Source organism: Mustelus asterias, unplaced genomic scaffold (assembly GCF_964213995.1).
Source record: "Mustelus asterias unplaced genomic scaffold, sMusAst1.hap1.1 HAP1_SCAFFOLD_100, whole genome shotgun sequence".
In the NCBI taxonomy this organism is placed as follows: Eukaryota; Metazoa; Chordata; class Chondrichthyes; order Carcharhiniformes; family Triakidae; genus Mustelus; species Mustelus asterias.
In genome coordinates this window covers 138153-155988 of record NW_027590147.1, presented here as the reverse complement: position 1 = coordinate 155988, position 17836 = coordinate 138153, and the positions used below count along the sequence as shown (strand labels likewise).

Here is a 17836-nt window from a genome sequence, read left to right as displayed (position 1 = left end):
ATGATGTCATCCAGTCCTGCTGCGATGATGTCATAGAGACTATTACATCACAGCAGAGCCTTAGTAGTGAAAACAGTTTTGTTCCAGATGAGAGGTGATGGCCCAATGCTATTATCCCTGGACTTAATCCATAAACTCAGCGTATGTTCTGGGGACCGGGTTCAAATCCCACCACAGCAAGTGGTGTAATTTGAACAAAGAACAAGAAAAAAGAAAATTATAGCACAGGAACAGGCTCTTTGGCCCTCCAAGCCTGCACTGATTATGCTGCCCGTCTGAACTAAAAAGGCCTCTGGGGACCATACCCCTCTATTCCCATCTTATTCATGCATTTGTCCAGTGTCCCTTAAAAGTCACTATCATATCTGCTTCCACTACCTCCCCCGGCAGCGAGTTCCAGGCACCTGCCACTCTTTGTAAAAAAAAACTTGCCTCGTACATTTAATTCAATAAAAATAATTGAATTCAATTTTAAAAAATCAGAATTAAGAATCTACTGCTGACCATGAAACCATTGTCAATTGTCAGAAAAAAACCATTTGGTTCAGTAAAGCAAAAAGTAAAGTTTATTTATTAGTCACAAGTAGGCTTACATTAACAGTGCAGTGAAGTTACTGTGAAATTCCTCTGGTTGCCACACTCCGGCATTTGTTCGAGTCAATGCACCGAACCAGCATGTCTTTCAGACTGTGGGAGGAAACCGGAGCACCCGGAGGAAACCCACGCAGACACGCAGAGAACATGCAAACTCCACACAGACAGTGACCCAAGCCGGGAATCGAACCCGGGTCCCTGGCGCTGTGAGGCAACAGTGTTAACCACTGTGCCACCCCATGAATGTCCGTTTGGGGAAGGAAATCTGCTGTCCTTACCTGGTCTGGCCTACATGTGACTCCAGAGCCATAGCAATGTGACTGACTGTCAACTGCCCTCTGAAATGGCCCAGTGAGCCACTCAGTTCGATGGTAACTAGGGATGGGCAATAAATGCTGGCCATGCAGTGACGCCCATGTCCCACAAATGCATAAAAAATCCTCACAGTTTAAATTCACACAGCCATTCTGTCTCCTTTTGTAATTACCACTCACTTCACCAGTTTAAATAAATGGACGTCAATGAACATAATCCATTCCTGGATGTGATTTACAGTAAAATCCAGTCACTGATTATTTGTGAACTCGCTGGTGACTCATCAGGGTGGATGAGCGAGTGAATCTCTTCCCACACACGAAGCAGGTGAATGGTCTCTCCCCAGTGTGAATTCGCTGGTGTCTCTGCAGGGTGGCTGATTGAGTGAATCCTTTCTCACACTGCAAACAGATGAATGGCTTCTCCCCAGTGTGAACCCGCTGGTGTGCAGTCAGTTGACATAATTGTCTAAACCCAGTCCCGCAGTGAGAGCACCTGAACGGTCTCTCGTCAGTGTGAACAAGCTGATGGCGCATCAGGTCCACAGAACCTTTATAGCATTTCTCACAGTCAGCACATTTAAAAGGTCTCTCGTCAGTGTGAACTTGCTGGTGTTTCAGCAGAGTGGACGAATCGCTGAATCCCTTCCCACATTTGGAGCAGGTGAATGTTCTCTCCTCTGTGTGAACTCGGTGTTGTAGAAGCCCTGATGATCGAGTGAATCTCTTCCCACATTTGAAACAGATGAACGGCTTCTCCCCAGTGTGAATTCGCTGATGTGCAGCGAGTTCAGATGATTGTCTGAACCCAGTCTCACAGTGAGAGCATCTGAAGGGTCTCTCGTCAGTGTGAACAAGCTGATGTCGCATTAGGTTCTGAGAACTTTTATAGCACTTCCCACAGTCCAGGCATTTAAATGGTCTCTCATCAGTGTGAACTTGCTGATGTTTCAGCAGAGTGGATGAATCAGTAAATCCCTTCCCACACTTGGAGCAGGTGAATGGCCTCTCCCCAGTGTGAACTCGGTGGTGTTGTTGCAGCCCAGATGATCGAGTGAATCCCTTCCCACACTCGGGACAGGTGAATGGCTTCTGCGCATTATGAACACGCTGGTGCCTCAACAGGTTGGATGACCAAGTGAATCCCTTCGCACACTCAGGGCAGGTGAATGGCCTCTCCCCAGTGTGACAGGGCTGATGAGTTTCCAGCTCAGACGGGGATCTGAATTCCTGCTCACAGTCCCCAGATTTCCACGGTTTATCTACACTGTGAACGTTGCTGTTTTCTTGCATGTTAAAAACCCGATGATATTCAGATCCTGATGTGATGTTTGGTTTCAGTTTCCCTGACTGCAAATCTTCCCCTTCTAATGCCCTGTGAAACTGATTTAAAACAGAAAAAAGGGAGTGAGAGAGAACTCTCAAAAACAGAAAGGCAGGTTGTGAAATTGAGCTGGTTTTAGTGCCAATTTCCCACCCCCTCCCTGAATCCTTTGATTCCCTGAAAGATCTCTCCAGCTCTGGGCTAGAATTTTCCTCCATTTTAATCCTGGGAAAACTGCAGTTATTGTCAACGCTCTCTGCTACAAATTCCACCCACTGACTCCATCCCTCTCCTCGGAAACTGTCTGAGACTGAGCCAGTCTGTTCACATAGCAAAATATTTCACCCAACCTGAGAATCTGACCACAAATCCACATCATCACCAAGACCAGTTCCACCTCAGTAACATCACCCAACTCCAGTCTCCTCTCAGTTCATCTGCTGCTGAAACCGTCACCCATTCCTTTGTTTTGTTTTGATTTATTATTGTCACATGTATTAACATAGTGAAAAGTATTGTTTCCTGTGTGCTATACAGACAAAGCATACCGTTCATAGAGAAGGAAACAAGACTGTAGTGCTACAGTTATAGCTAGGGTGTAGAGAAAGATCAACTTAATGCAACGTAGGTCCATTCAAAAGTCTGATGGCAGCAGGGAAGAAGCTGTCCTTGAGTCATTTGGTACGTGACCTCAAACATTTGTATCTTTTGCCTGACGGAAGAAGGTGGAAGAGAGAATGTCCGTGGTGCGTGGAGTCCTTAATTATGCTGGCTGCTTTAGCAAGGCAGCAGGAAGTGTAGACAGAGTCAATGGATGGGAGGCTGGTTTGAGTGATGGATTGGGCTACATTCACGACCTTCTGTAGTTCCTTGTGGTCTTTGGGCAGAGCAGGAGCCATACCAAGCTGATGCTAATGCTTTCCATGGTGCATCTGTAAAAGTTGGTGAGAGTCATAGCTAACATGCCAAATTTCATAGAGTCATAGAGGTTTACAGCATGGAAACAGGCCCTTCGGCCCAACTTGTCATGCTGCCTTTTTTTTTAAACCCCTAAGCTCGTCCCAATTGCCCGCATTTGGCCCATATCCCTCTATACCCATCATACCCATGTAACTATCTAAATGTTTTTTAAAAGACAAAATTGTACCCACCTCTACTACTACCTCTGGCAGCTTGTTCCAGACACTTTGCCCCTCTGGATCCTTTTGTATCTCTCCCCTCTCACCTTAAACCTATGCCCTTTAGTTTTAGACTCCCCTACCTTTGGGAAAAGATATTGACTATCTAGCTGATCTATGCCTCTCATTATTTTATAGACCTCTATAAGATCACCCCTCAGCCTTCTACGCTCCAGAGAAAAAAAGTCCCAGTCTATCCAGCCTCTCCTTATAACTCAAACCATCAAGTCCCGGTAGCATTCCAGTAAATCTCTTCTGCACTCTTTCTAGTTTCTAGTTTAATAATATCCTTTCTATAATAGAAGTGAACACAGTATTCCAAGTGTGGCCTTACCAATGTCTTGTCCAACTTCAACAACTCCTGTATTCAATGTTCTGACCAATGAAAGCAAGAATGCTGAATGCCTTCTTCACCACTCTGTGACTCCACTGTCAATGAGCTATGAACCTGTACCCCTAGATCTCTTTGTTCTGTAACTCTCCCCAGTGGCCTACCATTAACTGAGCAAGTCCTGCCCTGGTTCAATCTACCAAAATGCAATACCTTGCATTTATCTAAATTAAACTCCATCTGCCATTTGTCAACTCACTGACCTAATTGATCAAGATCCCGTTGCAATCCGAGATAACCTTCTTCACTGTCCACTATGCCACCAATCTTGGTGTCATCTGCAAACTTACAAACCGTGCCTCCTATATTCTCATCCAAATCATTAATATAAATTACAAATAACAGTGGACCCAGCACCGATCCCTGAGGCACTCCGCTGGTCACAGGTCTCCAGTTTGAAAAACAACCTTCTACAACCTCCCTCTGGCTTCTGTCATCAAGCCAATTTTGTATCCATTTAGCTCCCTCACCCTGGATCCCGTGAGATTTTCCTTAGTCTTCTGAGAAAGTAGAGGCGTTGGTGGGCTTTCTTAACTAGAGTGTTGGCTTGGGGGGACCAGGACAGGTTGTTAATGATCTGGGCACCTAAAAACTTGAAGCTTTCGACCATTTCTACTTCATCCCCGTTGATATAGACAGGGCACGTTCTCCACTATGTTTCCTTAAGTCGATGACAATCTCCTTCATTTTGTTTACATTGAGGGAGAGATTATTGTTGTCGCACCAGTTCACCAGATTCTCTATCTCATTCCTGTACTCTGTCTCGTCATTGTTGGAGATCTGACCCACTACGGTGGTGTCACCAGCAAACTTGAAAATCGAGTTGGAGTGAAATTTGGCCACACAATCATAGATGTATAAGGAGTATAGTAAGGGCTGAGAACACAGCCTTGTGGGGCACCGGTGTTGAGGATGATTGTGGAGGAGGTGTTGTTGCCTATCCTTACTGATTGTGGTCTGTGGGTTAGGAAGTTCAGCATCCAGTTGCAGAGGGAGGAGCCGAGCCCAGGCCACGGAGTTTGGAGATGAGTTTTGTGGGAATAATGATGTTAAAGGCTGAACTGTAGTCAATAAATAGGAGTCTGACAAAGCTGTCTTTGTAATCTCGATGTTCCAGGGTTGAGTGCAGGGCCAGGGAATTGGCATCTGCTGTGGACTTGTTGGGCGGTAGGCGAACTGTATCGGATCCAGGCAGTCCGAGAGGCTAACCTTTTGAAGCACTTCATAATGATGGATGTTAGACCCACCGGACGAGAGCCATTAAGGCACGCTGCTTGGCTTTTCTTTCGTACTGAGATGATGGTCATCTTCTTGAAGCAGATAGGACCTCAGATTGTTGTAAAGAGAGGTTGATGATGTCTGCGAATACCCCGGCCAGCTGATCCATGCAGGTTCTGAGTGCTTGTTACCATTAGACTTAATCATTCTAACACACCCCTGGCCGGTCTCCCTCACTCAACCTGTCTATTAACTTGAGGTCATCACAATCCTGCTGCCCACGTGTTTACTCATTCCAAATCTTGTTCACCCACCACAAAGGCTCCTGTTTATGAATCAACATTTTAAATTTCTCATCCTTGTTCTCAAGTCCCTCCATGGTTTCACCCCTCCCCATCTCTGTAATCTCCTCTCGCCTCACAACCCTCCAATATCTCTGCATTCCTTTCATTCCGGCTTCCTCAGCATTCACAGTTTTAATCACTCCATCATACGTGTCCGCACTCCCAGTTACCAAGGCCATAATCTTCGGAATTTCCCCCTAAACTGCTCCCCCTCTGTGTCATCCTTCCTTTAAGATACTCCCCCTCTGTGTCATACTCCCCCCCCCCTGCTCCCCCTCTGTGTCATCCTTCCTTTAAGATACTCATTAAAACTACCTCTTTAACCAAACCTTTACCCATCCACCCTCATGTCTGCTCACATGACTCTATGTCAAATGTTGCTTTATAACACACCTGAGAAACGCCTCAGAATGCTCCAGTACATGAAAGATGCTGTATAAATACACATTGTAATTATTGATTTGGAGATGTATCACTGTCCCTTCATCATCACTGGGTGAATAGCCTGTAACTCTTGACCTAAAGGGGAGCACCTTCACCACATGGACTGCAGCTGTTCAAGAAGATAAAACATAATCTTCTCCACAGGTAATTTCAGAGAAACCCTACAGTGCAGAAAGAGGCCATTCGGCCCATCGAGTCTGCACCAACCACAATCCCACCCAGGCCCTACCCCCATATCCCTACATATTTTACCCGCTAATCCCTCTAATCTACGCATCCCAGGACACTGAGGGGCAATTTTATTTTAGCATAGCCAATCAACCTAACCGGCACATCTTTGGACTGTGGAAGGAAACCAGAACACCCAGAGGAAACCCACACAGACACGAGGAGAATGTGCAAACTCCGCACAGACAGTGACCCAAGCCAGGAATCGAACCCAGGTCCCTGGAGCTGTGAAGCAGCAGTGCTAACCACTGTGCTACCGTGCCGCCCGTTTTGGGGATGGGAAATATTTTCTGTTGGTCTTGTTAGTGAAAAGACAGGGTAGTGGGATGAGCTGATTCCCTTGTAGAGAACCAGCAAATGCATGATGGGTTAGTCATTTTCTGTAGTGTAATAATTCAATGTTTCTGTGGCTTAATGAAAAAGAGACCAATTCTGGAGGCCAGGAACTAACTTCTGGAATCAATGCCCACTGCCTCCAATCGAGGTGGCGGCTGCACATGCGCCCTGTTGCCCATTGCCCCCTATAAAGATGGCCACCGCCCTGCTGTCCATTGCCCCCAATAAATATGGCGGTCACGCTGCCCATTGTTCTCGAAAGATGGAGGCTGCAAAATCGGTCAGGCAGGGCCTCGGGCGTCTTATTTGTGGTTTGAAGCTAATATCCGATGTTTATGAAAGCTCCGCTTCCTATACCGGGTGCTTATGAGTCCTCCCTTTTGACTCTCAGGCTCCATTTAATCTCACTCACCCGGTGTCTACAATCAGTTTCTGGTCTCCCTGCTGCTCCGACACCACCCCGTCCGACCACTGCCTACACCGCACTGCGCATGCTCCAGTCAGAGAGGCACTGCGTCTGCGCAATGATCTCCAGTATTGAAGATAGGGTATCGTCACCCTCTCGGTGCACGCTGGGTAATGGCACCGCCATTGCCACTTGATATTGTCAAATACAAATACATCTTTTGTGGTCCATGATCATAATGACTGGCCTGGCCGAGAATGGCTTACTCCTGTTCCTATTTTCTATGAAAATATATTTAAACAGGCTTATTTTAAATTAATTAACACCTTCCTTGAAATAGTGTGCACAATCATTTGTCAGTCTGGGAATTTAAACTTGCTCTTTCACTTTCAGTCAGGAACACGTCCCAGTTTCACACTAAACTTTGATTTGACAGCATGTTTCCAGCCTTCACCGTTGTTCAAAATTGTTGCAAACTCTCGGCAGCTGTGACGGTATTTGTAAAGACAGAGTCAATGTTTCCAGTCCAATATGACTCTTCAGTTCCAAAACATTAGCTCTGTTTCTGCAGCGATGCTACCAAACCTGCTTTGTTTTTATTTCCGATTTCCAGCATCTGTAATATTTTGATTTTCTTTCACAATTGTTCACCTGACTCGAAACATAGTTATAAAAGAGTCTTCTGTTCCATGTTTAGGAGCTCTGGACTATAGAAAAGAGCAGTTGGGACACATTTCTTACACACCTCAGGATTAACCCACTTTGCTGTCAGTGAAGAGAGATGAGAAAGTCCAAAGTGCTGTTTGTCCCTCTCAGTGTGACCCTATGGCAGGAACAGACTGCAGTTCTGTTCCTGCTGTGTGAACCTCCCCCAGATTGCCCCTTCTGAGCTCCAGCCGGCAATGTTAAACATTCAGCTGGGAAAGACGAACATCTGCAACTATGTATTCAAATATCACTGTTTTATTTCACATTTATTTGGAATATTAAACTCCAGTCCAGTTACAGGGATTATTAACATAATCAGAAACAAACTCCAAATATCAGAATGAACATAGTCCAGTCCTGAATGTGATTCACAGCAGCAGCAATAACAGCAGAATCCAGCCCCTGTAGTAACTTATGAACTTGCTGGTGTGTCAGAATGTGAGGTAACCGAATGAATCTCTTCTCACATGGAGCAGGTGAACAGCCTGTGAATGTGTTTGTGTATCAGCAGATACATTTTGCATTTAAAGCTCTGCTCACAGTCAGAAGTTTGAAAAAGTTCCTTATCAGTGTGAACAAGTTGATGTGCAGTGAAGTGGGATGACTGAGTAAATCTCTTGCTAAACATGGAGCAAGTGAACAGCCTCTCCCAGAGTGAGTGCACTGGTGGACACTGAGTTCACATGTCCAGCTGAACCCAGTCCCATAGTGAGAGACTCTGGATGGTCTGCTGTCAGTGTGAACCTGCTGATAGCACATCAGATTCATAGAAATTTTAAAACATTTCCCACAATCCAGACATTTGAAACACATTCCATCAGTGTGAACTCACTGGTGTGGTAACAAAACGAATGAATCAGTGAATTGCTTCCCACACATGGAGCAGGTGAATGACCTCTCCCTGGTGTGAACTCTCTGCTGTTGCTGCAGGATGGACAATCGCTTGAACCTCTCCCTGCACTGAGAGCAGATGAGTGGAGTGGAACGGACTGAATACACTGGTGAACCATCAGTGAATGTGGGTTTTTAAAGCTCCTGTCACAGTCTCAGCATTTAAATCCTCTCTCTTCAGTATGAACCCACTGGTGTGTGTGGAGACTGGATGGAGAAAAGTGGGAGTTCGGGGCTCAGACAAGAGGGATGTTTAGAGACAGTTTGGCCCATTGGGCTAATGGAATGGAGCAAAGCAACAGAGACAGCTGATTGGATTATCTCAATCTTAGTGACAAAGTACTTCCATGAGCTCCTCACACTTGTTGTTGGAGGTGAGGATTGAGGAAACAGGGGAGAGCCCTTCAAAAGGAACTGACTTGTATTAGAGTTATTAAAAATATTCACGATGTGAATATTTTTCGAACTTGATCGAGTTTTTCGAGGAAGTGATGAAGATGATTGATGAGGGTAGGGCAGTGGATGGTGTCTACATGGACTTCAGTAAGGCCTTTGACAAGGTCCCTCACGGCAGACTGGTGCAGAAAGTGAAGTCGCATGGGATCAGAGGTGAGCTAGCGAGGTGAATACAAAACTGGCTCGGTCAAAGAAGACAGAGGGTAGCAGTGGAAGTGTTTCTGAATAGAGGGCTGTGACAAGTGGTGTTCCTCAGGGATCAGTGCTGGGACCTTTGCTGTTTGTAATATATATAAATGATTTGGAGGAAAATGTAACTGGATTGATTAGTAAGTTTGCGGACGACACAAAGGTTGGTGGATTTGCAGATAGCGATGAGGACCATCAGAGGATACAGCAGGATATAGATCAGTTGGAGACTTGGGCGGAGAAATGGCAGATGAAGTTTAATCCGGACAAATGTGAGGTAATGCATTTTGGAAGGTCTAATACAGATAGGAAATATACAGTAAATGGCAGAACCCTTAAGAGTATTGATGGGCAAAGGGATCTGGGTGTACAGGTACACAGGTCATTGAAAGTGGCAATGCAGGTGGAGAAGGTAGTCAAGAAGGCATACGGCATGCTTGCCTTCATCGGCCGGGGTATTGAGTTTAAAAATTGGCAAGTCATGTTGCAGCTTTATAGAACCTTAGTTAGGCCGCACTTGGAATATAGTGTTCAATTCTGGTCGCCACACTACCAGAAGGATGTGGAGGCTTTGGAGGGGGTACAGAAAAGATTTACCAGGATGTTGCCTGGTATGGAGGGCATTAGCTATGAGGAGAGGTTGGAGAAACTTGGTTTGTTCTCACTGGAATGACGGAGGTTGAGGGGCGACCTGATAGAAGTCTACAAGATTATGAGAGTCATGGACAGAGTGGATAGTCAGAAGCTTTTTCCTAAGGTGGAAGAGTCAATTACTAGGGGGCACAGGTTTAAGGTGTGCGGGGCAAGATTTAAAGGAGATGTACGAGGCAGATTTTTTACACAGAGAGTAGTGGGTGCCTGGAACTCGTTGCCGGGGGAGGTAGTGGAAGTGGATACGGTAGTGAGTTTTAAGGGGCGTCTTGACTTTACATGAATAGGATGGGAATAGAGGGATATGGTCCCTGGAAGGGTAGGAGGTTTTAGTTCAGTCAGGCAGCATGGTCGGTGCAGGACCATGGAGGGCAGAAGGGCCTGTTCCTGTGCTGTAATTCTCTTTGTTCTGTAAACATTTCTCTGGATATTTAAATAAAAAGAGTTATCCAAGTGAATGTTGGTCCAAGAGAAAGTGACTCTGGGGAATTAATAATGGAAAGTGAGGAGATGGCAGATGAATTCAACAGGTACTTTGTATCAGTCTTCACTATAGTTTAGTACTCTACCCGATAGTATCGAGGATAGAAGTAATATCTCATCAGGGTGTGGAAGGGAGAGAGGAACTCAGGAAAACTGCTGTCACTTATGAAGTGGTACTGAGCAAATAGTTGGAGCTGTCGGCTGACAAATCCCGGACCCTGATGGACTTAATTCTCGGCTCTGAAAAGAAGCAGCTCGTCAGATAAAAGCAAAGTATTGCAGATACTGAAAATCTGAAATAAAAACAGAAAATGCTGGAAAGACTCAGCAGGTCTGGCAGTACCTGTGGAGGGAGAAACAGAGTTGACATTTCGAGGCCACATGGCTGTTCTTTAGCTGAAGAGGGGTAGAAATGACTGGTGAGATAGTTGATGCATTGTTTTAATTTTCCAAAATTCCCCGGTTTTGGTGGAAGTTCTATTAGATTAGAAAGTAGCAAATGCAGCTCCTTTATTCAAAGAAGGAGAGAGACAAAAAGCAGGAAACTACAGGACAGTTAACTTAACATGCCAGAGGAAAAATGTTAGAAGCTATTATTAAATACGTTACAGCATGGCAGTGAGATAAAATCAGGCCATGAAGAAGAGTCAACATGGTTTTGAGAAAGGGAAATCATATTCAACCTATTTTCTCAGTTCTTTGAATGAGTCACATGTGCTGTGGATAAACGGGAACCAAAGGTGCAGAAAGGTGAATGTACTGAGATTTCCAGAATGCATTTATAAGCTATCACATCAAAGGATATTGTGGAAAATAAAAGCTCCTAGTGGGGCGGGGGGAATGGTAACATATTGGCACGGAAAGGAGATTGGGTAGTTAACAGGAAACAGGATTGGCATAAATGGGTCTTTTTCTAGTTGACTGGATGTGATGAGTGGTGGGCCACGGGTCAATGCTGGGACCTCAACCTTTTTACCATTTATATAAATGACTCAGATGAAGGAATTGAAGGTATGGTTGCTAAATTTGCCTGTTCAGGTACACTGAATTTGGGAGAATTTAGCATGGACAATGCACCGAACCAGCACATCTTTTGGAATGTGGGAGGAAACCAGAACATCCGGAGGAAACCTACGCAGACACGGGGAGAACGTGCTGACTCCACAAGACAGTGACCCAAACCGGGAATCGCACCCAGTCCCTGATGCTGTGAGGCAGCAGTGCTAGCCACAGTGCCACCATGCCACCCAGTTGGACTGAACAATGTTCATTCTGAGAGTCAGGTTTTGTTTCTGACAGTAATAACCATCCGAACTCAACTGGATAAATATGAAATTAATCAACTTTTTTTCAAAATTATTCTTCTGGATTTTTTCGTTTGGAGAGCTATTACACTATTTCTGCTGTGAAATGAGAACTATTGTCATTCTCCATCCATTTCAGGAAGCCTCATCCAGGATTTTAGCTATTGTGTCTGCATCATTTTTACAAACAGGAAAGGTTTCAATCCACCAGGTAAACATAGCTGTAATTAGCAGGATCTACCAGTCTCCTCCTCTTAGTGTGGAGAGTGGGCCGGTATAATCAAGCTGCAGTGTTTCCCAGGGAACATCAATAATGTGGAACATGTTAATTGGGACAATGCATTTTGCAGAATCTGATTAGTTTGAACACATGAGGCACAGCTTCAGGTGCTGATGGACATTCTGATACATCCTCAGCCACTGATAGTATGATCATGTTGTATAATATTGAGGAGTCAAAAAACAAGAAATACGCCTTGCTTTGATCCATCAAATATACTAATTCCTTTCTAAGCCATCGAGTTGTGACTGAAGTCAAAGTTAAACCATATTTGTGAAAGAAAACTTCATTGTGTCAGATGAGTGAGTCCTTACTTGCTGTGAATGATGAGGGAAAGTTTTCTCTATGGTGCCAACCCTTTTTACCCACAGTCATCTTAGGTCAGTGTCCTGACAAGTTTTTAAATGACATATAACTGGAGTCTGTCGTACCGGTCCCAATGATTGTGTTTTGGGTGGATCCCATGGAATCTCCTCGAGAGCAGCTTTCCTGGTGAGTCAGTCTGCTTGGTTATTACCATCACTCCCTTCACTAACTCCTGCTGCTGATCCACCTTCACCTGGCAAATAGCAATTTATCCTGGACATCCAGTAACATTCCCAATCATTCAGAGTTTGGAGTGGTGAGCAGTGGTTTCCTTTCTGCTGGGGTGAAGCTGTGTTTCCTCCCCCAGAGGGGTAGGTTTTCTGAGGGAATTACAACCAACGTAGCTTTCAGAATATTTGGTGATTATATCGGTAACAGTTTGAAGGGCTGTGACCGCAATAACCTCAGAGTTCTGGGCTAACTGTTGCGATTGTGGTGGATATTTAGTAAGGATACTACAGTTGTTGTGGAGAATCAAACACACAGCTCCACTCTGATACAAACCTTGTTCATAAAACCAACACCTGATCGCATAAACCCCAGTGCAATGTAATAGTTATTTGTCTTTAACAGGTCCATTGGACATGACCGCTTTTGCCTGACTGAGACGTAGGATTCTTTCATACTGAAACATCCCAGCCAAGTAATAATTATGAAGATTCAGGACGTGAATGCTTTTTCTTTGTAATTCCATAATTCAACCATTGGCCCTTTAGGATAATGTCACTGCAGTATTTGGGGTCTGCAGAAATATACAATTAAACTCTGCCAGGCACTTTATCTGCTTAATGGGCACTTTATATCTTCTCAATGAATTAGGCAATCAATCTTTCCACAGGGCTGATTGTGTCTGAGAACTATCCGACTGGAAAACTTTTTCCATTCAGGCCTCAGAATACTACAGCAGATATACATTGTTCTGGCTGTGGAATTAATTGGATAGATCTTCCAGAGAGCCAGTACAGACATAATGAGCCAAATGGTTTCTATTTGTGCTGTATCATTCTGTAAAAGAGTGAATAATCAGCATCAGGGACAGAGAGAGGAACCAGTGACTGTGCGATTGAACCCAGTAAGAAGTCTGACAACACCAGGTTAAAGTCCAACAGGTTTATTTGGTAGCACAAGATTTCGGAGTGTTCCTTCTTCTTCAGGTGAGTGAAGAGTTCTGTTCACAAACAAGGCATACATCGAGACAGACTCAATTTACAAGATGATGGTTGGAATGCGAGTCTTTACAGGTAATCAAGTCTTTACAGGTATAGACAATGTGAGTGGAGAGAGGGTTAAGCACAGGTTAAAGAGATGTGTATTGTCTCCAGCCAGGACAGTTACTGAGATTTTGCAAGTCCAGGCAAGTCGTGGGGGTTACAGATAGTGTGACATGAACCCAAGATCCCGGTTTAGGCCGTCCTCGTGTGCGGAACTTGGCTATCAGTTTTTGCGCAGCGATTCTGCGTTATCGTGTATTGTGAAGGCTGCCTTGGAGAACGCTTACCCGAAGATCAGAGGCTGAGTGCCCGTGACTGCTGAAGTGTTTCCCGACAGGAAGAGAACACTCCTGCCTGGTGATTGTCGAGCGGTGTTCATTCATCCGTTGTCGTAACATCTGCATTGTCTCCCCAATGTACCATGCCTCGGGACATCCTTTCCTGCAGCTTATAAGAACATAAGAACATAAGAAATAGGAGCAGGAGTAGGCATCTAGCCCCTCGAGCCTGCCCCGCCATTCAATACGATCATGGCTGATCTGAAGTGGATCAGTTCCACTTACCCGCCTGGTCCCTATAACCCCTAATTCCCTTACCGATCAGGAATCCATCTCTCCGTGATTTAAACATATTCAACGAGATAGCCTCCACCACTTCAGTGGGCAGAGAATTCCAGAGATTCACCACCTCTGAGAGAAGAAGTTCCTCCTCAACTCTGTCCTAAACTGACCCCCCTTTATTTTGAGGCTGTGCCCTCTAGTTCCAGCTTCCTTTCTAAGTGGAAAGAATCTCTCCACTTCTACCCTATCCAGCCCCTTCATTATTTTATATGCCTCTGTACGATCACCCCTCAATCTTCTAAACTCCAACGAGTACAAACCCAATCTGCTCAATCTCTCCTCATAATTTACACCCCTCAACTCCGGTATCAACCTGGTGAACCTTCTCTGCACTCCCTCCAAGGCCAATCCTTTCGCAAGTAAGGGGACCAAAATTAGGAGCAGAAGGAGGCAAGTTCAGCCCTTCGAGCCTGCTCCGCCTTTCAATCAGATCATGGCTGATCTCTCCCTGGTCTCAAATCCACTTCCCCACCTGTTCCCCATATCCATCTTTCCCTTTCTTTTTATCAGAAATATGTCTATCTTCCTCTTGAAACAATTCAATGATTCAGACACCACCTCGCTATGTGGCAGCGAGTTCCACAAATTCACCATCCTCTGAGAAGCTCCTCATCTCAGTTTTAAATCTATAGCCTCGCAACCTATACCTGTGACCTCTTGTTCTAGATTGTCCCATAAGAGGAAACATTTGTTCTACATTTACTTTATCAATCGCTTTTAACATTTTATGTCCTTCGATTAGATCCCGCTCATCCTTCTAAACTCCAGCGAGTATAGTCCAAACTGCTTAATCTCTCCTCATTTGTCATCCCCTTCATCCCCAGAATAAATACTCAATTAACTGTTTGTCGATTCAATCAGGCTTAAGTGTTGAATGATTCTTCTGAGTTCATTCTCCCAAACAGTTCCTTTACCACAACCATTACCTCTCCCTTTGCCTTTTGTTCCAGGATGTTTTTGTCATTTATTCTCATCCGACCTCTAACCAATCCCTAACTTTCCATTTTGTTCCACCTGACCCTCCTCCATTTCTCACCAGAATCAAACCCATCACATTTCTCCCTCTCTTTAGTTCTGAGGTAGAGTTACATTGGACATGAAACGTTAACTCTGTTTCTCTCTCCACGGATGCTGCCAGACCTGCTGTGTTTTTCCAGTTCTTTCTGTATTTACTTTCGATCTACCTGTAGTGATGGGAAAAACATTATTTACCACCGAGGATAAAATAAATGTTTTTCAACAGCATTTGTGAATCCTTTCGGTGGAAATGTACTCTCTCAGGCTCAAAGAAATTTAGCCCACTGGAAGCAAAGTTGTGAGACCGGCCAGTCCAGCAGAAAGAAACCCTCCGACCCTCCCACTTCCCAAACTGTCAGAATGAACATGGTTCTGTCCTGAGTGTGATTAACAGCAGAATCCAACACCTGTAATCACTTGTGAACTCGCTGGTGTGTCCGCATGTTCGATAATTGAGTGAATCCCTTCCCACAATCAGAGCAGGTGAACGGCCTCTCCCCAGTGTGAACTCGCTGGTGTCTCCTCAGGTCAGATGAATCACTGAATCGCTTCCTGCATTGGGAGCAGATGAACGGCCTCAGCCCGGCATGAACTCGCTCGTGTTTCCTGAGGTCAGACGAATGACTGAATTGCTTCTCACATTCAGAACAGGAGAATGGCTTCTCCCCAGTGTGAACTCGTTTGTGCGTCCGCAGGATGGATGAATTACTGAATTCCTTCCCACACACAGAGCAAGTGAATGGTCGCTCCCCAGTGTGAATTCGCTGGTGTGACTGCAGGTGGGATAACTGGGTGAATCCCTTCCCACAATTAGGACAGACAAATGGTCTCTCTCCAGTGTGAATTCGCTGGTGTGTCTGTAAAATGGATGAATTACTGAATCCCTTCCCACAAACAGGGCAGGTGAACGGCCTTTCCCCTGTGTGACAACGTCGATGAATTTCCAGGTGACTTGGGCAACAAAAACGTTTCCCACAATCCCCACATTTCCATGGTTTCTCCATGGTGTCAATGTCCTTGTGTCTCTCCAGGTTTGACAATCAGTTGAAGCCTCGTTCACACATACAACCAGTGTGCAGTCTCTCCCTGCTGTGAATGGTGTGATGTTGCTTCAGCCAATGTAACTGATTAAAGATCCTTTCACAGTCACTGCATTGTACACTCTCACTCAGGTATCATTCTCTGTACTGTTCCAGTCACACTGATGTTAAAATCTTTCACAGCAGACAAAAAGGACAAACATTTCTCCTTTTAGATTCAAGATTGATGATATTCAGCTCCCGATGAATGGAGTGACTCTGTCAGATCCTGATGTGCTATCTGCTTTGAGAGTTCTGTCTGCGATATCTCCTCCCCTAATATATTGTAAAAGAGTTTACAAACGTTATCAGTGACAGTACAGGTTAGAAATTCAGAACAGAATTTTAATTGCGAAGGAACATTCATTCCTCTCTCATTTATCGAAGGCTGTAAATATCTGGACCACACACTCTCTATTCACATTCTGCTGTATTTAATACATACCCAATAACACTATGATGTATAATTATACAGTTCTCTATTACATGATTAGAGATACATAGGGCTGTGAGGGAGTATTTTATTTCGACAGCTAGTGTTGCTGACCTGAAACTCTCTGCCTACCAGCTTGATGGAAGCAGAGGTGGTGAATAATTTCAGAATGAAATTGGGGGGGGGGGGGCACTTGAAGGAAATAACCTGTAGGGGGACTGGGGATGTAGAGAAGGAATGGGAGTGACTGGATTGTCCTACAGAGTGTTAGCATAGGCTCAAATTACTGAATGGACACCTTGTGTCGTAATGACGCTGACTGGAAATGCATATTGTAGCTACAGTAGGATAATACAAGATTAGAAATAATTAATGTATTTTGTTACAAATAATATATCTAATCTGTACCATATTACAAGACTAGACGTATCTCTGTCCTATCTTAATTTAAATGTCAGCCTATCCTGGAGAAACCATCTCTTTAATTGTGAACATTAGGAAAGAGACCATCCTTTTACCCAGACAAATAAATGTGTCAGACTGAGAGAGCGAAAGGATGTCAATGTCTTGAAGAGAGAGAGACCTGGGGCAACCTTTCCAGAATCTGCAGCCTCCCTGGATTCACTTCCTCTCCCTTCAGTTGCTGCAAGTCCCCAATTACCCCCAGAATGAGAAAAGAAATGGAAAGGGGGATGAAAGAAAGTGTTTCACTCACAAATGGTAGAGACAGGAGGAAGTTTCAGTCTGTTGTGCACCTCAATCTGAGTATCACAAAGCCCGATTGGCTGAAGGACCAGAGTCCTTCCGGTCTTTTCCCATTGGTCAACACCTCAGCACGAAGGTCAGAAGGCGGGCTGCCCCGCTCATGCGCAGTGTCGCCTCTCCACTGGACATGCGCAGTCCCAGGCCGGGGGGAGGGGGTGATCACCAAGAGGCTTCTCGCTCTGGCCGGAGCCGCCAGCCGGTTGCCTGGAAACCTTGGCTGGAGGAGGTGCAGGGGGAGGGGAACAATGGGTGGGGGCGGGACTTCCGTGTCCGCGCGCCCGGGCCTGCGCACTGGCACCCCATGACGTCATTGTGGAAGAGACTGATTCCTGTTGGCTGATTCAGGCAGGGCTCCATTGTGACGTCACAATGCGGCAGCTCGATTGATTCAGATTCAGACTCAAACTCCCTCCTCTGGGCAACATCTGGGAGGAAATCAATGTTTCCCCCTTTCCATTTCTTTTCTCATTCTGGGGGAAATTGGGGACTTGCAGCAACTGAAGGGAAAGAAAGTGAATCCAGGGAGGCTGCAGACTCTGGAAAGGTTGGCCCAGGTTTCTCTCTCTCTTAAAGACATTGACATCCTTTGCAATGTTCCACAGGAAC

The 17836-nt window shown here is 45.1% G+C and overlaps 1 protein-coding gene across 1 annotated transcript; it reads right to left on the bottom strand.

Annotated features, from left to right (window-relative positions):
• Window positions 1-1139: 1139 nt before the first annotated feature.
• Window positions 1140-17587, bottom strand: LOC144484349 (uncharacterized). The gene is made up of 6 exons (XM_078202886.1): window positions 17529-17587; window positions 15379-15904; window positions 12149-12298; window positions 2175-2291; window positions 1599-2054; window positions 1140-1349 (listed from the first exon to the last, which is right to left on the bottom strand). Exons 1-6 carry the CDS (start codon window positions 17585-17587, stop codon window positions 1167-1169), a joined length of 1491 nt encoding a protein of 496 aa, XP_078059012.1. The 3' UTR covers window positions 1140-1166.
• Window positions 17588-17836: the final 249 nt, after the last annotated feature.